A 25,065-nucleotide genomic window follows, 5' to 3' on the forward strand; every position below is an offset into this window, starting at 1 on the left:
AGGGGGACCGAATGGGGGCGGGTGGGGCGGGTTTTGGCACTCGGTCTCTAAAAGGTTTGCCATCACTGCCCTAGGCCATGCAGGGCTTTAATAGGTGATAACCAGTATGTTGAATTGCACCTAGAAAGTAATTGGAAGCCAGTGCACCTTTCACAGCACTGGTCTTACTCAGGTGAATTGCTTGATATCCTAGGACCTAGACTGTATATGCTGCTGTATTCAGGTTCTGGATAGTCTCAGTGGTGGGATTCAAACATGTGAACAATCAGTTCTCTGTGTGGATGCCACTTCCAGAAGTCCATTCTGGGCCTGGGCAACAAAAAAATTAGCTACCAGTTCTGCCAAACTGATGCGAACTGGCTGAATCCCACCACTGGATAATCTTCAAGGGCAGACCCACCTAGAACACATTGCAGTAAATGAGTAAAATGGAAGCAGTAAACCAGTAAAATAGAGGTGACTAAGACTCCATTCTGTGACTGAGCTAGGCCTCCAAGTTCCAGAAATACTTGCAATTGGTACATAAAATTGATTTGTGCAAAGGTTCCTCTGGCCACAGTACCACATCTTCCTGTTGGAGCCATGAATCCAAGCTGCAATCAGATCTGTATAGGACAGTGTGATCCTGTCCAGTGTCAGAGATATTAACTCTCCTGTTCATGGGTGAACAAAAACCAGCAAATGCTCCATCTTTCTTTCCTTACAACTTTCAGGCATTGAACCAGCATCAGATCATATACACACACTTCTACAATGGTCAAAATAGGCATGTGGTTTGCTTTTGGAGTACTTTAATATGCATGAAGACTTGAGCATTGGAGGAATGCAGTTGTTGTCCTTGCTCTTTGGCTTTGAAACAGAGATGAGCACCGGCCCCTAGAGTTGGAAACGACTAGCACGTATGTGCAGGGGAACCTTTACCTTTACTTAAAAATAAGTGAATACAAAAACTAAAAGAAATTAGTTCGTTAAGTGTCCCTGGGAGTGTTTGGCAGAACTCTGAAAGAAAAAGAAATAATAATGAACAATATTTGGAAAGCGTGCAATGTGGGTTTATGCCAAGCGAGGGTATATGGCAGGGGTCAGCAACCCGAAACAGCAAAAGAGCCACTTGGAACCGGTTCCGTCATACACACAAAAAAGTGGGAGCCGCAAAATGTGCACGCGCATGTGGGCACACACGCGCATGCGCAAAACAAGCAAAAAATACACCACCCCCTACGCCCGCACCGCATCCTGAGCTGCACGCACCTGTTGCTGCCCAGTGCCGCCAGCTTACGCGGGGGGGGGGAGGAGAGACGGACTCACAGGCGACGGGCACTGGGTTGCGGTGGCGCCTTCAGCCCGGGCACCGCCGGAGCCACCTGAGCGCCCTCCCCCTCTCCCGGGACCTCCAAACCTCTGCGTTTGATGAATGCATCAGCTCTTCAAATGTGGAGGCGGAGGTTTGGGGAGCTGCGCAGCTCTCTAAACTACCGCTGCCCCGTTTGCAGAGCTGCTGCATTCCTCCGCGTTTGAAAGAAACATGAACAAACGCAGCAGCTGTGCAAACGGGGCACATTTGGAGACCTGCCGCATTCGTTCATGTTTGACGAGCGCGGCAGACCTCCGAACGGGACAGTGGCGGTTTGGAGAGGTGCGCGTGCACCTCTCCAAACCGCCGCCGTCCCGTTCGGAGACCTGTCACGCTCGTCAAACATGGATGAACGCGGCAGCTGTGCAAACGGGACGGCGGCGGTTTGAAGAGATGCGCGCGCACCTCTCCAAACTGCCGCCATCCCGTTCGGAGACCTGCCGCGCTCGTCAAACATGGACGAACGCGGCAGCTGTGCAAACGGGACAGCGGCAGTTTGGAGAGTGCGCGCGCACCTCTCCAAACCGCCGCCGTCCCGTTTGCACAGCTGCCTCGCTCGTCAAACATGGACGAACGCGGCAGCTCTGCAAACGGGATGGCGGCGGTTTGGAGAGTGCGCGCGCACTTCTCCAAACCGCCGCCGTCCCGTTTGGAGACCTGCCACGCTCATCAAACATGGACGAATGCGGCAGCCATCCAGACCTGGACCGCCTCCAGGCAACGGGACATCACGGCGAGGGCATCACTGGGTTGGTTCGGGGTGGAGAGAAAAAGTTGGGTATCATCAGCATACTGATGATACCCCACCCCGAAACCACGAATGATCTCGCCCAGTGGCTTCATATAGATGTTGAACAGAAGGGGAGAGAGAACCGAATCCTGAGGAACTCCATAAACAAGAGGCCTCGGGATGGATCTCTGCCCTCCCGTCAACACCAACTGCGAGCGGCCCAGGAGATAGGAGGAGAACCACCGTAAAACGGTGCCTCCCACTCCCAGCCCCCTGAGACGCCGCAGTAGGATACCATGGTCGATGGTATCAAAAGCCGCTGAGAGGTCTAATAGGACTAGGACAGAGAAACAACCCCTGTCCCGAGCCCGCCAGAGGTCATTCACCAGCGTGACCAATGCTGTCTCCGTGCTGTGACCGGGCCTGAAACCCAATTGGTATGGATCCAAATAATCAGTTTCCTCCAGGAACAGAGGAAGCTGATGCGCCACCACACTCTCAACAACCTTCGCCAGAAAGCGAAGTTTGGAGATCGGACGATATTTATTTAAAACAGCCAGGTCCAGGGCAGGCTTCTTGAGGAGGGGTCTCACCACCGCCTCCTTCAAGGCGGTGGGGAAGATACCCTCTTTCAAGGAAGCAGTTATTACTGCCTGGAACCAGCCTCATGTCTCCTTCCGAGCTGCATACACCAGCCAGGAGGGGCATGGGTCCAACAAACAGGTGGTGGAGCTCAGCCTCCCCATGATCCTGTCCACATCATCAGGAGAAACAGGATCAAACTCAGTCCAGATAACATGCTCAAGACCGTCAGATTCCTCCACGTCAGATTCCAACCAGTCAGAGTCTAAGCCGGCCCGGATCTGAACGATTTTGTCCATCAGACGATGACTAAACTCCTCGGCCTGTCCTTGTAAGGGGTCCTCCCTCACCTCCTGGTTAAGAAGGGAGCGAGTTACCCTAAACAGGGCGGCCGGGCGATTATCTGCGGACGTGACGAGGGCAGCGAAGTAGTTAGCCTTCGCCGTCCTCATCATGGCGAGATAAGACCTTATAAAGGTTCTTAGCTGCAATCGGTCAGATTTGGATCGGCTGGACCTCCAACTGCTCTCTAGACCCCATCTCCGACGCTTCATCACCCAGAGCTCCACAGAAAACCATGGAGCCCAGCAGGATCTGCGATGAGTCAGGGGTCGCAAGGGTACAACACGGTCGAGTGCTTCGGTGGCTGCCTTTTCCCAGGCATCCACCAAGGCACTGGCCGGGTTGTGAGTGAGGGCAATGGGTATAGACCCAAGCGCCATTTGGAACCCTTCTGGGTCCATTAGGCCCCTGGGGCGGAACCATCTGGTCGGTTCCGCAGCCCAGCAGCGGAGGGTAGCATAACGGAAGACCAGTCGCAGGAGATGATGATCGGACCATGATAGGGGGATAATAGTTGGCAAACCCCCTCCCAGATCATCCAACCACTGTCCAGATAAAAACACCAGGTCGAGAGTGTGACCCCCCACATGAGTCGGGCCATGAATTACTTGGGACAGGTCCATGGTCATCATGGAAGCCATGAACTCCCGAGCTAACTCTGATGACCCTCCCAGGGCAGGCAGGTTGAAGTCACCCAGAACTATAAGCCTGGGGAACTCCACCGCCAATCCTGAGAGGGCAGGGCTGTTGCCACACAGCTGGGCACCAGGTATGTGAGCAACAAGCCCATCTGAACCCGAGAGCCGCATCTCAAGGAGGGACTCACTCCCGCCTATTTGGACAATGGTGGTCTCCTGTGGACATAAAGTCTCCCGAATAACCACTGCCACCCCACCACCCCTACCCTGAGCCCGTGGCTGGTGTAGCACACGGAAACCTGGGAGGCATTTGGTCAGAGGGACCCCTCCCTCTGAGCCCAACCAGGTTTCCGTAATGCATGCCAGATCCGCGCATTCCTCTTCGATCAAATCATTTTGCTTCATATTTCATTTAAGTATTGTACAATATTGTTTATATGAACAGAAAAGAGTATGATGGTAATATATTTGTATAGCTAGTTCTTTAGCTCTTTCTTATGGATCCTTTAGGCTTATGACACTTGTATATCAGCTGTGTGTACTTATGTATATAACAATATACTCCTGCCAAAAACTGACATTGGAAGAGAAAAAACAGGGTCAGGCAATATGTATGTCTGCAATCTAAATAGGGTTCACATTTACAAAATTAACTGAACTCTATTTGAACATAATAATGTCTAACATACAAATAGCTGTGCATAAAGAAAAATAAGTATACTGTGAAAAACAAAATACTGCATTTTCTTTGGAATTTTTTTTTTGGCCAAAAAATTGCCAATAAAATTCAGTAGTCTATAACAAATTATACAATGAAGAAAATGTTGTCAAAATTGGTATTTTCATTAATAAATTCTACCCACCTGTATATTGTTTTTAATTGAAATATTGAATATGGATCTTAAAATATTTCTTTCTCTTGAATAATACTTTGTTAAGATTTATTGGTATTATGGTTATAGTTAAATTGCCAGTAGGGGCAACAATACTCATATAATGTTTATTCTTAAAATAACTGAATTGGAAGGGACTTTTGTCCAGTGGTCTCCAACCTTTCTGGCTTTATGGACTGGCAGGGAGAGAGGAGAAGGTTCTGTGTGAGGGGTGAGCACACCCATGCGTCAGCTCTACTTGTTCAAGTGGCACCACTTGCACAAACAGAGCTATGTGTGTGTATGCTCACCCGCTGTGTGCATAGACACTTGGTTCTGAACAGGCTGCGGCCTGGTAGTGGGCTGCAGCCTGTTAATTGGGGACCCCTGTTCTAGTCCAACCCCCTGCTCAAGCAGGAAACCCTATACCATTTCACAGAAATGACTGTTCAGTCTCTTTTTAAAAATCTCCAGCGACAGAGCACCTAGGGACATTGTGTAATTTAGAAAAGCTTTCTCAGCTCTGAAAATATACCAGACTTCTGACTTCTAAAGGCACAGCCTAGACCAGGGGTAGGCAACCTTGGCTTTTTTATGACTCATGGACTTCAGCTCCCAGAATTCCTGAGCCAGCATGGTTCAGCTTGGAAACCTATCTTTCCCCTCAGCATGGCTGGCTCAGGAATTCTGGGAGTTGAAGTCCATGAGTCATAAAAGAGCCAAGGTTGCCTACCCCTGGCCTAGACTGAACTACAAGTTAAGCAATCACTATGGAACAATCTATATGTATACCAATGTCATGCAATCTTTTTACCATTTGGGGTTGTACCCTGGGCCATATTTATTTATATTCATTTTCCTTATAGCCAAACTGGGAAATTATACCATTGTTATTTTTCTATTTGATTTTTGTGAGGGAGTGTCCTGGAGAAGAAATGGAGGAATGTGGAAACACTGGCAAATTATCTACCTTTCTATGGACAAACCCATAAAAATTGACTGACTGATGCCTGGCTAAATGTATGTAAAAAGTAACTAAAGAACCATAGCCTATGGCAGGGGTCTTCAAACTTGGCTCTTTTAGACTTGTGGACTTCAACTCTCAGAATTCCTTAGCCAGCATGCCTGGCTGAGGAATTCTGGGAGTTGAAGTCCACAAGTCATAAAAGGGCCAAGTTTGAAGATCTCTGGCTTATGGGGTTGGGAATTACCTTTTTAGTAACCCTGCTTGAGTGCTCCAAGAAAGTCCTGGTTACTTTTTTTCCTCTCCTCACATTATGTTCTACGGTGATTTTCAACTCTCATGTTGATCCCAAGATAACTAACTCCGTTTCTCAAATGTTCTCAGCAACATTGTGGCTGCACATATCCATATGAACACCAGATGGCAACATAGAAATATGAAATCATTAATTCTCTGTTGCTATCTACTGATCATTAAATAGTTGACAAGTTCACAATTTCCAGGATTAAAAAAGAGTATTTAATTGGTTGATAATGCCAAAGAAATGATGGGATAACCACAGTATTATGATGGGGTAACCAGAATATTATGCATGCCCAACCGGAGGAGACTTTGTAAGATAGATGAGGAACAGAGCTAGAATTGAGAACACCCCTTAGATTAGAATGTTATGTGTTACAACTACAATGTTAACAGGGCAGGTAGGCCTATTCCAGATATGCTGGTAAATTATTACTTTTAAAAAAGAGAATTATTTAATAATTTCCCGTGATTTTATTAGAAAAAAGTAGAACATTACATTTCAAAAATATGAGTGATATTGTAATATTGAATGGAAATATGCTTTAAGGGAACATTCAGATGCCAGCTATTTATTACTGAATAAGTTATCTGCAGGCTCTGGTGTGTGGAATTGAGGAATGAAATAATTATTGCTGTAAAGAAACTGTAATACAGTATTAAGAGATTTAGTCATAAACATAATCAGTTAAGAAATATAAAGTACACAAATTCTTGTCAGATCAAAGATATCTGACATATTTTTAACTTAAGTACCAAGTAAAACACAAACAAGTAAAAAACATTTTTCAGATAATTGGGGAGAAAAGGAGTAACAAGTTTTGAAAAACTACAAGACAAAATCAAAAGTTTTAAAATTTAATCCAACATTTAGAGAGCTAACTGAATTTTGGTTTTTCTTAAAAAAAAAAGCTCAAGGCCTTTACTGTAAGAAAAATAATTAATGGATCAGCACGCAATTGAACAAAGAATTACTATTTCAGTTGGTCACCTTTTTTCCACTGAGATCAAATTAATTATATACATTTGATGTAAGTAAGGAATTATAAGTTTTAACAGTTCTGATTTTCTTTTCTAAACCCTGTTTTATACATCTTTGTATCAATGATTTTTCTGTTTTATTTTTAATCTGTCCCATTTATGTTTTTATATGACCTTTGGGTAAATATTGAACTTTGCACATACATTTTAAGAATATTTCTAACAGCATTTTGGAGGTTGCTGATATACAAGCAAACTAAGCTGAGCTGTTCTCCAGAGAGCATATTTCCTTGATTATATTTCCACTGCTCATGTGTTCTACAAAATGATTTCTTGTAAACATTAGTGCATAAAGCATCATAAGTAACTCCTTTAGTTAGCTCCATGTTTAAACACCAGGATAGCTGGTTCACAGCTCTTAGAACTTTAGAACAGATTGCTCCAGTGATCGAAACAACTTGCAGCCTTTGCTTGGAACATAATATAGCAAATGCACTTGCTGAGGTAGTCCAGTCAATCCTTGTCTTAGAAACATTTCAGAATATTTCTGGAAGGGTGACATTACGAAGAAGCCATTGCTGTGAACGGCTACCATTACAATCCTTGATACTAGGTACCTGGCTGTCTTCTTCAGTAGCTTTATCCAGGCATTGGTTACTGTTCACATGCAACAGAATTAATTTCTTTATTGCATGTGTGGAGAAGAATGAAAGAAGAGGAGACAGAGAGAGAAAATGTGTTAACCCAACATTTCTAAATAAGACCAAATAATTAAGATACTGTTAAACACAAAACAGTCTCTTATGGTTAGACATTATGAAGCAATGGAGAATTATTGAAAACATTTTCTATCAAGTTTGTTTTCCCCATAGTCATAGAACAGTCATGGAATGTTGACAAGATGGACAACTACCAGAAATTGATGAAGATAATAACAAATGATAAACTCCCAAGTCCCCTCAAGAGCTCTCAGGGAAAGTATTAACGACTAGGTGACTGCAAAGAAATACAATCCTTCCTCCGCCCCCCTCAATCTGGCCAGAACTATCCTTCCATCCCCCCACCGTTCAGTCTCAAGAGTCAGTACCTATCCTTCCCCCGCCATCAAAACTGATGAAGCTTCTTGGATGACTAGCAAAAATTTTTATTCTTCTTCCTCAAGGAAAAAACAGTCCAGTTGCCTTTTGAAACAATTATTACATGGATGACTGAGAATCTTCACAGACATAACCAATGTGTGATGTTGGATAAGTCAGCAATCAAGCTGAGATAATTCAGCATTGTTTCTAACAGAGAGCTAGAAGAAATAAAAGTTTGAAATCTTACCTTCATCTGAAAAAGAATGGTACAAGAGCTATCATACCATTTGGTATCATCTAGCCAGGGATAAGAAGGGTCTTTCATATGTAACATTTCAATGACTGAGTAAGTGAATGAGAGGTACTAATGTTGTGGAAACAAAACTTTTAAAATTTGCTGGTAGTCTTCTGGAATTATCAGCTGGTGTATACTGAGTTTGCTGAATATAAGATTCCTAATTTTATCATAGGACAAGCCTCTTATATCCCATTAACTCATTAGGTCCACTAATGAAAGAAGATGGCAAGACTTTGGGCTCACTTCTTTATTAGTGACTAAATTAGGAAACAAAAAAATGCTGTGAATTTAGTACACTTGGTCTTCTGTAAGGCATTTTACAAAGTAGACCACAGCCTACTTCTTGGTAAGATAAAACAATGTAAAATAGACAGTACCACCACCAGATGGCTTGACAATTGACTGCAACTGCACTCAGCATGTAGATCTCAGCAGAACTACAGCTACACGGAGAGAAGCATGCAGTGGGGAACTTCAAGGTTCTGTCTTTGGCGCAGTGTTCTTCAATATCTTCATAAATGATATGGATGATTAGGAGAGATCATTAAATTTGCAACAACTCCAAGCTGGGGGTAATTGCTATCACTTTGGAAGATAGATTCAAGATTCAGAAGGATCTTGACAGAATTGAGCACTGGGCCCTGTTCAAGATGCAGTTCAGTGGTGAAAAGTAAGGCAGGAAAAAAGAAATGCACATATACAGAATATGTAGTAACTGGCTCAATAGTTCCAATTGTGAGAGGGATCTAGTGGACTACCACTTAAGTATGAGGCAGCAAGTGCTGTAGCTGCCAGAAATGCCAATGCATTTTTAGGCTACATCAACAGAGGGATAGCATCAAGATCATGAGAAGTGATAGTACATTCTATACTGCACTAGTGAGGTTGCACTTGGAATACATGCATACAGTTTTGGTCACCATGATACAAAAAAGATGCTGAGACCCTAGAAAAAATGCAGAGAAAGCAACAAAGATGATAAGAGATCTGGAGATTAAATCTTATAATGAATAATTAAGGAAACTAGATATATCTAGGCCACTGAAGAGAAGGCTCAGAAGTGACATGAGGGGAAGTCACAGAGACAAGGGGGACTGATTTGTTCTGCAAAGCATCTGAGGACAGGACAAGAAGCAACAGTTGGAAGGTTATTACTGTACAGAGATATCATGCCTGGAACTAAGGAGAAATTTCCTGATGATGAGAATAATTAACAAATGGAACAGCTTGCTGTTGTGGATGCTCTATCACTGAAGGTTTTCAAGAAAAGATTGGAGGACCATTTGACTGCGATAATATGAGGTGTCTTGCTTTGAGCATATAGGTTCCTGAGATCCCTTCCCGTCCTATGTTCTATATTCTATACATGAGATCAGAATTTCCATTGTTACAGTAACCTCTGTAGACCCTGTTGCCATTGTTAAGCAAAGATTGTGGACTATCAAGCAAGGACCTTACATGATCACCATTTATGTCTTCCTGCTGGCTTCCAACAAACAAAGTCAATGGGAAACCTGGATGGAAGTTGCAAATCCCAGTCATGACAAGCCCCTCTTTAGATTTCTTGCAAGCAGGCTGGCAAGCAAGTGAGTTTGGGTGAGCATGGTGGTTGAGTCCAGTGGAGAGGCAGAAGTGCAAGTCCTATAGTCTGATATGTGTACGAGTGGATAGATGCTATAGCCCAGAGGGCAGGTGGGTAATGGATGCTAATGGGTTGCTACAAATGTGGGTGGACAGGCAGCCAGCTGCCTGGATCTTATACTTGCCCTACCATCTGGGGGCTCCTCGGGAGAAAAAATGACAAGAGGGAAAGCATCTTACAAGAGTGATTTGTAATCTACTTCCTCCCTGACTGTTTGTGGGAAGCCAGCAAGGAATGCTGTAAATGGCAATCATATGAAACTATGAAATAAATTGACAGAATGTCTTACATTAGTTTTCCTTCTATTTTCTATTTATAACCAGATATTCTCAAGAGTTGAGTTTGAGGCCATAAAGAAACGTACCACTGGATCATATTCCCAAAGTTGATTGCCTTTTAAATGATGGCATTTGAGCATTGTGACTGGACCATTAAGTTTGGAGACATCTAAGCACAGATCATCTGTTCGGATCTCCTTGTTAGCTGTGTATGAGAAAACCTTGAGAGAAAACCACATTTGATTACAGCAATGATAATTCATTACAAAATCTGAGTATAAAACCTCCTCCTATGAAATATTTGGAAAACACCAGTCAAATGAATCTCTTTTTTGTCACTTAAAAAGTTTTGTAAGCAATGGCATTTATGAAATTTCCAGTGGCAATAACGTAATATTTTCAAATTTCCCAAGTTTGTCTAGATTTACTTTTTCTTCTACTATATTAAAACTGTAATTCTATTAGCACAATTGTGCTGTTGTAAAGTATTGCATTGTATTATGTTTACTCACTGTGAACAAAAATAGTACGTTACAAACTGTGTAAAGTGGAGGCCCGAATAATAGTTAACAATAGTTTGACTGAAGCATGTAATATTGAGAAGGGCACAAGACAAGGGTGTCCGTTATCACCTTTATTATTTGTTTTAACATTGGAGATATTATTGATAAAAATTCGGAACTCCGGAAAAATTAAGGGTATTCAAATTAGAGATCAGGATTATAGATTGAGGGCGTTCGCAGACGATCTGGTTGTTACAGTGACCCAGCCAGAAAATTCTGTTGTGGACCTGATGGAGATAATAAGGCAATATGGGAGGGTTTCTGGATTTAAAGTTAATGCACAAAAAACTAAAATTCTGGCCAAAAATATGACAGTATCGCAAAAGGCTCTTTTAGAAGGATTAACTGGATTTGAGATTGCTAAAAGGGTCAAATATTTGGGGGTGTTTTTGTCACCCTCTAATACAAAGTTATATAAAAATAACTATGAAAAACTATGGGGTAAAATTCAAAAAGAAATGGAGAGTTGGGAAAAATTGCAATTGTCTTTGTTGGGAAGAATCGCAGCAGTGAAAATGAATGTCCTGCCTAAATTTTTATTCTTATTTCAAATGATACCGGTTCTTAAGAAAGATTCTAATTTGGAAGAATGGCAACGGGGTATCAATAAATTTGTTTGGGCAGGGAAAAGGCCACGAGTTAAACTTAAGATTATGCAGGATACTCGTGAAAGAGGTGGTCTTAAAATGCCCAATCTTAAATTATATTATGAAGCTGCTGCGTTAGCAGGGATAAGTGATTGGATTAATTTGACACAAGAGAGATTATTAAATCTTGAGGGCCACGACTTGTTATTTGGCTGGCATGCATATTTGTTGTATGATAAGAAGGTAGATAATGTGTTTAAAGTGCATATTTTAAGACAGGCATTGTTGAAAGTTTGGAAGAAGTATAGATACAAGTTAGATTGTAAGATACCATTGTGGGCAATTCCAAAACACGCAATAGAAAACATAAATGTTGGTTTCAAACATGACGTGACTACGTATAAGGAGATCTTAAGCTTGGAAAGAAGTGTATGGTGTTTAAAATCGTATAATTTCTTGCGAGATGAGAAGATTGTTCAAACTTGGTTTCAATATACTCAATTACGGGCCAGGTGGAAAGAAGATCAGAAAACTGGTTTTGCAATGACTGATGAAAATTTGATAAAGCAAATTAGAAATCAGGGTCCAGCACATATCAAACAGATATATCTTGCATTGATAGAAATTGATTCAGAAACAGAATTGGTTAAAGACTGTATGATAAAATGGGCCCAGAACATCCAAGAAGTTATTACAATGGATACGTGGGAAAAGATCTGGGTGAGGAACGTAAAATTTACACAAGCTCAAAACTTAAGAGAGAACTTTTATAAAATATTTTATAGATGGCATTTAGATCCTAAAAAGCTTGCAAGTATGTATCCGAACTATCAGCCAAAATGCTGGAGGTGTGGTGGTGAAGATGCAACATATTTTCACATATGGTGGACTTGTAAAAAGGTCAAGGCTTTTTGGATAAAAATTTGGTGGAATATGCAGAAGATCTTCAAGCAAAAGATAAAGTTTTGTCCGCAATTCTTTTTGTTGGGTATAATTACAGATGCTACTGTTGTGGACACTAAGTTGATGTTAAATTTAGTTACAGCAGCAAGACTTTTAATAGGTCAGTATTGGAAGAAGGAGGAACTGCCGACTATAGAAGAATGGACTTTAAAGGTTTCTGACCTGGCAGAAATGGCAAAGATTTCGGCTTATTTGAAAGATCATTCGCAAGAACGTTATACGTATTATGGAGTGGAAAAAATGGATTGAATATATCCAGAAGAAATACGGGACTAAAAAGTTTCATTTAGCATTTGAATAAGTCTTCCTTTCTATTTTCTTTTTTCTTCTTTTTTATATGTAATATTAATATTGCTTGTAGTTATTTTATATGAGCTAGAGAGTGATAGATTTAAGAATTTATTGTTGGTAGCATATGGATGTTTATGATTGTTCTTTGTTTTTATACCCTGTACTTAGCTCTGGGAAGTCGGGGGGGGGGGGGAGGGGGGAAAGGGGGGGGAGGGGTAGGGAGGGATAGGGTGGGGAGGGGGAGGGGGGGATTGTTAAAGTTAAAATGTATTTTAAAACTTTTCAATAAAAAAAAACTGTGTAAAGTGGAATTTTTTTTATCAGTATCTGTAGACATCAGAGATGACAGTTACTACTAGAAAATGATGACTATTAATCGGGATTCATATAGTTGCATTTACTTATTTGATATGGTAAACTGATTTAAATATTAATGATGCAATAGTATGTGATTGCATGGGTTTATTTAAAATATTAAAAGTTGTTTCACACGAGATGAAGGCTTACATGGATTATCTTGCTGGAAATGCCACAAAAATATTGGCTAAAATGCTGTGTTTCCATATTCCATAAATCAGTCAGGGCTTCAAGAGAGCACAACAATACTGCCAAATTAACTCTGGAAACAATTTGAATTACTTTGGGATGGACTCTTTAATCTATCCACTACCCTTGTGGAGATTTATATCAGTGACTTGCTTAAAGCTGATCAGATGCTGATTGTCCATGAAAACGGATTCATGATATTTCAACATAAGCTCCATTATTGATTATAATGAGAAAGGCCAATAAGAATAAAGATTTTAAATATATCTGTTAAATTATTTACTGTACATCATTACCTGATTACCACCCATTCCATGGCAATTAAAAATTCCAACTTTTTCATTTTCTTTTCGTGCCATATTATCTAGACATTGATTTGTTTCCGCATTTCGTACCTAAATAAAAGTAAAACAGACAGACAAATAGGTAAGATACACCAACACACACACCCTCACACACCAGTTACATATTAACTAACTTGCACATCAGCCTTAAAAATTGTGAAGAAGGCCAATTTACCCATCTTTTCTTTAACTACTTGATGACAGGGTCATAAGTGATCTTGGTTTTGATCTTAAAGTTCACATAGTCTGAGACACATAATGCCAATATTTTGTTTAAAAATCTGGGTAGAATCTATTAGAGTCTTTTGCTTTTTCCTTGATATAGGGCAGTGAAGGCAAACCTTTTTAGAGCCCGAGTTCCCAAACTGGAACCCAAACCCCACTTATTTATCGTCGGGTGCTGGATGGGCGTGGCCGACTGGGTGAGCGTGGCCTACTGGGTGGGTGAGGCTGGCATGGGTGTGGCCTACTGGGTGGGTGTGGCCAGCTCGACGTCACTCACACCAGGGGCACTTGTGCGGGCCTGGGCAGGACTGGGGTGGATCTGAGGCTCTCTGGTGGAGGGGTGGGTGGGACTGGGGCGAGCGCCAGGACATGGTCCACTGGAGGAGCCTCACTGAGCCTCAGGCAATGCAGTGAACCCCTGGACAGTGGCACGGATGCCTGGAGCCCTGGGCAGCGGAGGTTAGGCACCCAGCCCAGCCTTTGAGCTCCCATGGCACCAGGATCCCATAGCCTTGCCTACCCTAGCTGCACTTCCCTGAGAGGGTGCCCAGCTGCGCTTACCTCCTCTTCAAGGCTGCTGCTGCTGTGCTCCCTCTCCTTGGCCAGGTTGCTCATGGTAGGTGCAGGAGGGCAAAGTGCATGGGTCAGAGGGAGACCCACTCCCTCTCCATGCGAGGAGACCTGGCTTTGTAACCAAAGCATCCTCAGCAATAGGATGGGAAACCACCAGGGGATGGCAAAAGGGCAACAGGGCTGCTGGTGGCCAACTGCTAAGGCAGGATTTCCCTCAGACCCTCCCTCCCTCTCCTTCCTTCCTTCCTTCCCTGCCTCCCTCCTTTTCATTCCCATCTCCTTCTTTCCTTCCCTTTCTTTCTTCTTGTTTCTCTCCCCTCCTTCCTTCCCTCCCTCCCTCCCTCTGTGCCCAGGAAGGAATGAGGGGAGGGGGAGAGGTTGGCAGCACCTCTCAAAGCGTAAGAGATTTGGAAGAGACCTTTGAGGTCTTTTGTCCAAGCCCCTGCTCAAGCAGGGGATGGATACCATTCCAGACAATGGAATATCATGTCACCACCCCTAGTCCTTCTCACTAAGCTAGACACACCCAATTCCCACAAACATTTGTCATATGTTTTAGCCTCCAGCCCCCTAATCATCTATGTTTACCATCCATTTATACCAGATGGTCCCCCTGGTTTGGATTATAGAACAGTGGCCACAAACAGAGCCTTCTCACAGACAGCACCCCAATTATAGAACTTTCTTCCAAGGAAAATATGAACAGTGCACCCCTCACCCATTTAGAGGCAACTCCAAACACTGTTCAGCCAGGCATATGTAGAACAACACCACATTTTATGGTCAAACAGCACTAAGTAAATTAATATTTTTCTTTCTTAAAATACACACTTTTAATATTGTTTTAAGCAGTGCTGGTGATGCTTTACAATAGCTGTCTTTGAAAGTTTTTTTGTAAACCACTCTGGATTTCTTAGAAACATTTAATTTGGAATTAGATGTTGATTTAATAAATTAGGCAAAAGAAACAAATGTTTAAATACATCTAAATCCCACAGACCTACTGCCTCCTAGGCGCATACTGCAGAGAAAATAAGGCATTGAATTTTAGCCAGCATAGCCACAGGATTATGGGAACTGTGGTCCACGACACCCAAAAGACATTAGTTTGGGTAAGGCTGGATTAAATTATAAAAGAGCAAATGAGCGAAAGTAGAAGCAAGAAACACTTTCCATGCCTCTGACAAAATAATTGGGGGGGGGGGAGTTGACTCTTAACTTCCCATTTGATCCAAAGAGTTCTGTGATTTTAGGGAGGGGAGATGGCAAGAATTGACCAGAAAGCCAAATTGCGAATTTGCTCTCTCACCTGCCTGCACACCACCTCCCTGAACAGCACATGGCTCCAAGCCATCTCTCCAGAAGTCCTTTGCCATATATTTCTTTCGGGGCTCTCACTTTTCTGAGAATTGCAATGCGACTAACCCGACCCCGCAAATGGCCTCACCTTCTTGCTGGCCTTCTGCAAACTGCCTGGCATCTAGTCTCGTCATCTTGCTTCTCTTTGCTGCCGGTGGCCATGGCTTTCCCCGCACTGGTGGGGAAAGAGAAGCACTCACAGGCTGTGATGCCAGGCAGTAGGCCATGGAGGTGCTGGTGGCGGGGGCGGCGCTGATCTAAACTTCATGTCAGCCATCCAGAATGTGGTCAGTTTTAGATTTTGTTTTAGATGCTCAGGACCGCCCTAGAGGGGGATCGAAAGAAGGGGCCCAGCCCACCCACCGCCTGGCCTATGGGATGAAAGGCAGGGAGATGGGAGAGCACGGAGGCACAAGCCACATGGTAGGGCTGGAGAGGGGAACGCAGCATTCACGCCGGATAAAGAGACACAGCCTGGAACTGCTCACACACACACACACACACACACACACACACACACACCCTTCCTGCTTTCTCCTCATCACCCTTTCTCTCCAGTCACCACATGTTGCCGGCCATCAGCAGTTCCAGGCTGTAGCTCTGCATGACTGCTGATTCCCCACTCCAACCCTACAACGTGGCTGAGAGGTCTAATGGAAGCCAGCTGATGCTTGGTTTGTGACACTGCGCACTCCCATCTCCGTGCCTTTCATCCCACAGGCCTAGCGTGCACTGTGGCGCTAGGCTTACAGAACACCAAGGCCCAAACAAGGAAAGGCGCAGTGCAGCAGAACAGGATGAGGAGAGGGAATGGCCAGGTGTGACAGGCGAGGCTTAGAGCTGCTGCAGCTGCTGCTGCAAACCATCAGCCCCCAAGAGCTCACTGTTTCCTGTGCATGCCCCGGGAGGGCGCCCAGCCGGGTTGGGGTGAGCCAGGGCTGGGGCAGCGGGGGCTGATCCCTTACCATTTCTGGGACAGCCCCAAATTTGGGGGAGGCGAGGGCATCTGGGTGGGGGTGGGGGCAGCAACCTTACCCTGCACGACTTCGGCAAGTGTCTGACAGGAGGAGGGAAGCAATAGGCCCCGCCCCACCCCTGCTCCCGCCGCTCCCCCCACCCTCCCACGGCACCTTTTTTCCAGCTCCAATGCATCACTTCCGCCGCTGCTGTGTGGGACTGAAAATAAAGTTCAATCAAGCAATTCCAACTTTGTGAGATCTTTTTTTTCCCCGTGAGAAGTTGAAATTGATTGATTGAACCTTTTTTTTTTGCACACGGTGGCGAAGGCCTAGGATTGGGGCAACGGAACGCGTGCCCACAGAGAGGGCTCCGCATGCCACCTGTGGCACACGTGCCATAGATTTGCCACCACGGATATAAGGCAATATAGTTTCCACAGAAGCTAGCTTTCTGATAAATTAGCAAAGTCTTTTGATTCTACAAGATATATGGAAGACAGGAAAAACATAATTTTACTCATTATTGCTCAGCCTTTTTTTTACAAAAAATAAAAATATTGTTTTGGTTTACTATTTGTATTTAGTTAGCTTTTGTAATGCTTTGTATCTGTTTTTATTAATGTTATATATGTTGTAATTGAATGTTAAATTATATTTTGTATATTAATTTTTCAAACCGCATTAAATGAAACTAAGTTTGAGAATAAAAACATTTTCTATTTTTGTTTATAATTTGTAATTATTTGTATTTAAAAATGGTTTGCTATGACAAAATATCTATCAATGGCATGATATAAACTAGGACATCTTTAGTGCTTGGAAATAAATGCTTTGTTCTTTTTCTCTGTTCTTTTATATTTTTATCTTACAATAAAATGAAATATAAAGTAAGTAAATTTTGAAAGCTTAAAGGTAAAGGTTCCCCAGCACATGCGTGCTAGTTGTTTCCAACTCTAGGGGCCGTGCTCATCTCCGTTTCAAAGCCGAAGAGCCAGCGCTTGTCCGAGGAAATCTCCGTGGTCATGTGGCCGGCATGACTAGATGCCAAAGGCGCACGGAGCGCTGTTACCTTCCCACCGTAGTGGTCCCTAATTTTCTACTTGCATTTTTACGTGCTTTCGAACTGCTAGGTTGGCAGAAGCTGGGATGAGTAACAGGCGTTCACTCTGCTACGCGGCACTCAGGATTCGACCCGCCAAACTGCCGACCATCTGATCGACAAGCTCAGCGTCCTAACCCACTGAGCCACCACGTCCCTTTTTGAAAGCTTACTTCAAAGCTAACATAAAAATGGTTATATAGTCCTATATGCTCCTATTACAGATAGATTTTCGCACCAAGGAAAAACTGTGTCTCAATCCCACTGTTCCAAATGTTATAATTTTCCACATGAAAAAGCCTAGGAGTTTGGTTATGACACAATTATTTTATAAACATTATATCAGATATAGGCAATTAATTTTTGCAATGAGCCACATGTGAAAGAGACTGCTGTGCAGGGCCACTGCCCTACCACCCTGTCACTGCCAATGCTCTGTCTGCCATAGTTGCTGTTGAATGCGCTAGGACCGCCTGTGGGACGAATGTAGTCTACAGGCCATAAAATGCCCAGGTCTGCAGTATATGATACTGTACATAAAATTGTTACCTCTCCCAAAGAGAAATAGTGTCGTGGTATTTGGGAATCGGGATAAACATTCTCTAAATACCAGGAGAAAGGTTTGCACTGTAGCTTCTGTCTTAGTCCAAGTCGTGAAGAAATGTCTCCATAATCCACCTTTGTAACTCCTTTAAAGAAGTATATATTACTGTTAAAGTCTGCCAGAGAACAATATTATTTTTTCTTTTGTACAGTTTTAGTAAAATATACAGTGTAAATCATATTAGTTCAAAACACCAATCTTTACAGATAATCTTTAAAAAAGGACTCTGAAAAATTATAATAAATGGGATTTTAAACTGAATATTAGGCATGGATACAAATTTGGCTTAAAAAGTAATTCTATAATCAGCCTGTCAGCCCTGCCCCAGCTGGCTCTCTAGGAAAGAAAAACGCCTGACTCCATCTGAAGGTTTCAAGGATCTTTTACTAGAGACAACTGGATGCAGCGAAAGCAAGGCTAAATCTGAAGAAAACCCACACAAATTGCTACATTGTTCCAAACCTTTAGCCCTCCCCTCTTTGACTAGTTCATCAGTGACCAATAGGATGGTAGCTGGATATTTTAAGAACAGGACACTTCAAGAAGTAGTTCCATTCCCAGGTCCTGGGTATCCAAAATTGGCTCAGACCTCTGCTTCCTATTTGCAATAGTCTCTCCCCCCCCCCGCCCCATTTACAACAGGCCCTCTTACACACACCCCACCCTCCTCCCTTTCCAGATTGTGACAGGCTGCAACACAAGTGATGGGGAAGGCAGCATGACGTGCTGTCCCTTTTCCCAGCCTTGGTGGAGCAGTGGGCTAATGCCTCCTTAAGTAACACCAGCTGCCTGCAATTAGTGCAGGTTCGCATCCCACCAGGCTCAAGGTTGACTCAGCCTTCCATCCTTCCGAGGTAGGTAAAATGAGGACCCAGACTGTTGGGGGCAATAAGCTGACTTTGTAATAATGCCGCTTGGGGGGGGTGAAAGCCCTAATAAGCAGGCATATACATAGAATGAAGGCTACTGCTAAGCTTGTAAGCCGCCCTGAGTCTTCAGAGAAGGGCGGGATATAAATGGAATTAAAATAAAATAAAATAAAATTAGTCCTGAAAAGAGAAAGAGAGTATTTATGCAGATATTGGTTATGGAATCTCTTGAGTAGTCTGGAAGCAGGCACATGCCATGCATCTACCCACTCTATTTCAAAAGGCAAAAATGTTTCCAGGCTACTAAGTATCGAACTTTTCCTCTGTGCTTCCGGGCGTCAAGAATATTTTTCAGCTTCAAAATGCTGTTCCTCTTCCATCAGGATGGGGTTGGAGATGCTCCTGGCTCTGGCCACAGGAAAAAGGTTAGTGCCAGTTTCAACAAGCTGCAATGAAATATTAGAAGGATTTGTCCTAGGTCTTTAGCTGTACTGTGACAGGGTTGATGATTTTACAAATGGGAAAAGGGCCAATGCATTTGGGCTCCAGTTTTCTGGACCTGTCTAGATTGGAGGTATTTAGTGGAAAGGCAGATAGACTGTCTCTAATTTTGAAATCCTTTGATTTAGTACATTTTTTGTCAGCAGTACTGTGTGTACGTGTGTCATCTAGCACTCTATGGACCATGGGTCAGGTGTTTTGTAGTTGAGTGATCCAATCAGCCAATGAGGTGGTCTGGGATGTATTTTAGGGCAGCTCCAGCATGGCCACAAATTCTTGTCCCATAGGCACTTTAAAAGGGATGAAGCCAGTGCTACTATGCAGGGAGGTATTATATGTTACTTCTGCAAATGGGAGGAGATCCGACCAACTGTCCTGCTGGTAATTAATACAATATCTTAAATATAACCCTGTTAGTCTGTTCACAGGCTCCATTGGTCTGTGGATGATGGGAACTGCTGAGTCCCTACTTGATGCCTAATAATTTTAAAAATGCATACCAAAATAGTGAAATGAATTGAACTCCCTGGTCTGAGATTATGTACTCTGGTGCCCCATGTAGCCTGTAGATGTGCTATACAAAGAGCTTAGCTAGAATGAGGGCTGAGAGGATCTTTCAGCAGGTATGACGTGCAGCTGTTTGGAAAACAGGTATGTCATGATTTAAATAATGGAGTTTCCTGAGCTTTCAGGAAGCTCAACAATGAATTCCATAGACATTTCCTTCCAAGGAGCCTGGGGTCTTGATACAGGCTGTAGCAGTCCTGCACTTTTCCTGGATGTTGTTTTGCTGTTGCTCATACTGGGCAACTAGCCACATATGCCACAATGTCTTTTTTTAGGGATAGCCACCAGAATTGGTGTTTTATCAGGTGCAGGGTTTTCATGAACTCAAAATGTCCTACTGTTTTTGAGTCATGATTCTTTTCCAGGACCAGTCTGCTGGCTTTTTTGGGAAATATAGTTTTCCTCCAATCCATGCACATGCTTCATGCAAAGTGAAGTCATTCTTATGGTTGTTAAACCAGTCATCATCTTTTAAGGCTGATTTCAGCACTTAAATCACTTAAATTATTATTTATGGTTTGTCCAGACTCAAAATGCACTTTTGCTTCCCTTTAGGAAGTGTCTCCAGATCAGGAGTGCTCATTGCACCATGTAAGCTTCATGTTCCCATACTGCCCATTGCTGCTCTGTTTCTTTGAGTTTCTTTCTACACACAGGGTTTTAAAGCTCTCTGTTCATTTTTTTGTAGTAATAAGCCCTCATGGCTACATTGGTAGCATCTGCTTAGATGATGAAAAGGGCATTTGGATTGGGGTGCTGACGCACCAGTTCGGTGGTAAACAGTTGCTTTAATATCTCAAATGCAGCCTCACACTCCATAGACCATTTTAAAGGTTGGCTGAGTTTAGGTTTCCCCTCCCTTTTCGTTTTTAGCAAGTTTGTAATGGGTAGAGCTATTTGTGCAAAAGAAGATATGAACTGATGATAGAAATTCACAAACCCCAAGACACTTTGAAGATGCTTTTGGGTCCAGTCAAGGACCATGTGAACCTTTTCAGGGTTCATTTCTATGCCATCATGGGATATATATGATAACAGAAATAGTCAATTCTGTCTTTGTAGAATTCACATTTGGAAAACTTAGCATATAGTTGGGCAGCATGGAGTTTTCTTAGCATTGCTCACACCAATTTCACATGCTCTGTCAGGGTGTCAGCATAAATCAGAATGTTGTCAAAGTACACTAGGTACTCCTTGTATACAAAGTACTCCTTGTATAGATTTTCATCCAGGATTTCATTTATCAGGGAGCGCCCTGGAGCCCAAAGGGGAAGATCCAGAACTGGAAACATCCCAGAGACAGTTAAATGCAGTTTTTCATTCATCCCCTTCTTTAATTCTCACTCTGTAATAGGCTTCCCACAAGTTCGATTTAGTGAAGAAGGTCTCACCATCTGGGTTGGCTAGCCCACAATTGTGGTGGAGCTGCAGCAGCTTGGGCAGCCACCTGTTGGAGTGTGGGTTCTGGTGCTTGGATTTGGGCTCCTGGCAGCCCCACCCCCCACTGCAGGAGCCATCATCACTCCATTCCTTCCTTGATCTCTCGACGCTGGAACAGCCTGCAAGGAAATGCGAACCAGGGCTTCTTGGACCGAAAAGTTGTCTACAGTCCCATTCAATGCTTCCATGGCTTGCTCAATCAGCATGCCATCAAGGTCTGAGTCACTGGGCCCCTTCATCTTCAAGCTCCATGCCCAATTCTCTTCAGTGGATTCCTTTACCTCCCCGGGTGAGGGTCACTCCGGAGAAGTTCTTGTCCCATTCTTCTTTCCAGCTGATGCCCATTGACCACCTGGGTTTCAGTTGCTCGTCACTAGCCTCCACCTCTCCTGCCCATTCCAAGGGTCTGCCTGGCCATGGGGCCTGGCATTTCCTTCTCCTCAGGCATCCTCCTCCTCTTAGTCACTCACATGAGACGACATTTATGGCATAGTCCCCACGGTAGCTTGGTGGCTCCAGATTGACCATTTTTGCAGATCTGGCCTAATGTCAGCCTTGCCGCAACTGACTTCTAGGAAACAAAAATAAAAAACCTTCCATCTGAAGATTTCAGGGATCTTTTACTAGAGACAACTAACTGTATGCAGTGAAAGCAAGGCCAAATCTGAAGAAAACCCACACAAATTTCTAGGATGGTAGCTGGATATTTTGAGAACAGGACACTTCAGAAAGCAGTTAACATTCCATTCCCAGGTCTGGATGAAACTGGTTCACACCTGTTTCCTGTTCTCACTGGTCTCCCCCCCTTCTCCCCTTTTACAACAGGCCCTCTTACCACTAATATCCCCCTCCCTCTTTGGCTTGTGGCAGGCTGCAGCGCAAGTGATGGGGAGAGCAGTCTGACACAGCCATTTTGATTTAAAAATAGCTAGGACGTTCCCTGATTTGACTTAGAACTTCAATCCAAATATTTTGGAATTCAACTCCTTGTATATTAAGTAGCTACTAAAATTAGATGAAAGTGCAGAAAGTGACATTCTTTAAAAAGATTAAGTATACAGAATGTTTCTTACTTTTTTATATTGTTAGGTTGGAACTTTTTTGTGCAAGAAAAGTTTCTCTAACTTGGACATTTGCATAAAGTGATTACAGATAGTCCTCAACTTATGACCACATTGGAGACTCACATTATATTTGCAAGTGGTGATGGTTATTAAATAAGATTGTCTTGTTAAATAACCCTCTGTCCCTGCTCTCACTGATGCAGTTGTTAAACAACTGTGCAGGTTTTTAGAAGGAGCATAGGGTGTCCTGGGAGGCCTAGCACAGGCCCAGGCCCACGCCCACCTGTCGTGGGCTTCCCAAGGACTCCCACATCCTAAGACACCCATGCTCTGCTTATCAACCCTCGGGGTCCCTATAGCTCTTGGACCTGCTTTTCCCCAAATGGATCCCTGCTGGCCTTTTCCCTTCACTGGGTTCCACAAGCCTCAAACATGCTTCCCATTCCCCTGTGCCCCACACCTTCCTCCTCAATTACCTTTCAAAAATCTTTGGGGCTCAGGAAGTTGGGATAGAGAAGGAGGACAGAGCACTCTATTGTTGGGCTGCATGTTCAATCCTACAAGCAACTCTAGTTTTCTAAGCAACTGTTTTCAGAATTGCGCTGTACAGCCCAGCAACAGAGCAGCATGCTTTACTTTGCATTTCTCAGATAAACAAAGCAAAGTAGTACAATCCCAGAAGCGACCACTCAGAAAAATGGCAGCTAATTCTAGGATCATGTCATGTTGCTCAGCAAGAGAGCGGTCTGTCCTCCTACCTTACCCTGGCCTCCTGAGCTTCAGAGATCTTTGCAAAGTGAGGAGGAGTGTGTGGGGCTTGATGGGATGGAAAGCAGGCTCAAGGCCTGAGGGGACTCAGGGGAGAGATGGAGGCAGGAGAGAGGGGGGGCGGGGGAACTGTAATGTCCCTGCAGTCAAGTAAGGGCAAACAATTGGGGGAGCATAGCAGCAGCTGTAATTTTCAGACCAAGTCATAAGTAGTTTTTTTTTGGGGGGGGGGGGCTCACTGTAACTTTGAACAGTTGCTAAGTGATCTATTGTAAGTCAAGGACTACCTACTGTATGTCTCCACATGTTATTATGTAGCTACATGCAGACTAGAAGTACAGAGACCAGAGGTATAGAAGTACAAACAAAAAAATGAGAACAGAAGTACAGATATGTGTGCAGAGAAAATCTATTTAGGCTCCTATCCCCTTGTGAAGAGAGAAGTGGGACAAAGACAGACTTTTTGGTTGTGGCCCCAGTTTTATGAAATGTGCCTTATTCTCTCCCATCTGATATTTTGGAACATAGCAAAGATTCTTCTTTTTCAGTAGAGCCCAGGTAGCATTAAAATTGTTGGGATTGCACTTATGTTTCAGCATTCTTTGATAATTATGTTGATGTTTTTAAGTTGTTAAGGAACTGGATTCTATATGAATGGGCAATATTAACATTATTTTGACTAAGTAATATCTCACACACACATAGACACGTGTGGGTGTATAAACTATTGTGTGTTTGTTCATGCATAATATACATGCAACAGTATATATGTACCGTTAATTTTAAAACATAGTTGTATAATAAAGTAATAGTATTATGAAAGTGATAGGAAATAAATTTCAGTGCAGGAAATAAAAGATATGCCAAACAAATGTTAGACCTTTAAAAGAAATATTACATTTTAAAACAGGTCTATTTCCAACTGTCATAATATACAATACATACATACATACACACATGCACATATACATACATATATACATGTATATGCCAATAACTCATCAAGTCAATAGTACCATAATTTATTAATTTGACAGATAAAGAGGACTTAATGTAGTAGATATCAATTAGTATACTTGTATATTCAGCATAAGCTGCAAAAAGGCAAATTGGGTAATTAACCACCATATCTGAGAGAAACTACTTTGCCAAGTGTTATTGAAGAAAATTTTACATATTACCCAAATAAGAATGAAAAATAACCGGAAACACAAAATAAAATTATATCATATCGGTATCAAGTTACATAGCTCAGTTTCAATTATTGGGATTTCTATGCTAAAGGTGCCTTGCTCACCTGGAGAAATTATGTAAAAAAAATTTTTGAACTCATCCATCCAAACTTCTGCAAGTCGCCTATTATTTTTATTAATAATCTGTCCAGTGCCTCCTGGAAAAGTGTAAGGAGTGGCTTTTCGAAAAACATGTCCCACATGTGAACAAGTTACGATTTCCAAAGTCCCTCCACATTGCCAAATCTGAAAATGCCAAAAAACCATTATTAAAAATCATTTTAAATAATAAATATAGTTCCTATACAATTCAAAATAAAGTATAGTTGTATATTAAAACCTGACCTGTAGAGACTGAATTCTCAGGTGCTCCCTTTGTATCACTCCATTCTGGCATATGAACAAGGCTTATGTATGCCTTTAATAACACTGCAGAAACATTTATGTGAAA

General features: G+C 42.8%; 1 protein-coding gene across 2 annotated transcripts in view; it reads right to left on the reverse strand.

Annotated features, from left to right (window-relative positions):
• Window positions 1–6,256: 6,256 nt before the first annotated feature.
• The window catches only part of GALNT1 (polypeptide N-acetylgalactosaminyltransferase 1), a 71,554-nt gene continuing 52,745 nt past the window's right edge, over window positions 6,257–25,065 (reverse strand). For both annotated transcript variants that reach the window (XM_081344132.1, XM_081344133.1), the window contains exons 9-13: window positions 24,680–24,860; window positions 18,119–18,258; window positions 13,307–13,405; window positions 10,147–10,281; window positions 6,257–7,446 (exon numbers count right to left, since the gene is read on the reverse strand). In XM_081344132.1, the coding sequence (XP_081200258.1) occupies window positions 7,300–7,446; window positions 10,147–10,281; window positions 13,307–13,405; window positions 18,119–18,258; window positions 24,680–24,860 (702 nt within the window). In that variant the 3' untranslated portion in view covers window positions 6,257–7,299. The remainder of the gene's footprint in view (window positions 7,447–10,146; window positions 10,282–13,306; window positions 13,406–18,118; window positions 18,259–24,679; window positions 24,861–25,065) is intronic.

The sequence above is a fragment of the Vipera berus genome (assembly GCF_964194415.1).
Source record: "Vipera berus genome assembly, chromosome: Z".
NCBI lineage: Eukaryota > Metazoa > Chordata > Lepidosauria > Squamata > Viperidae > Vipera > Vipera berus.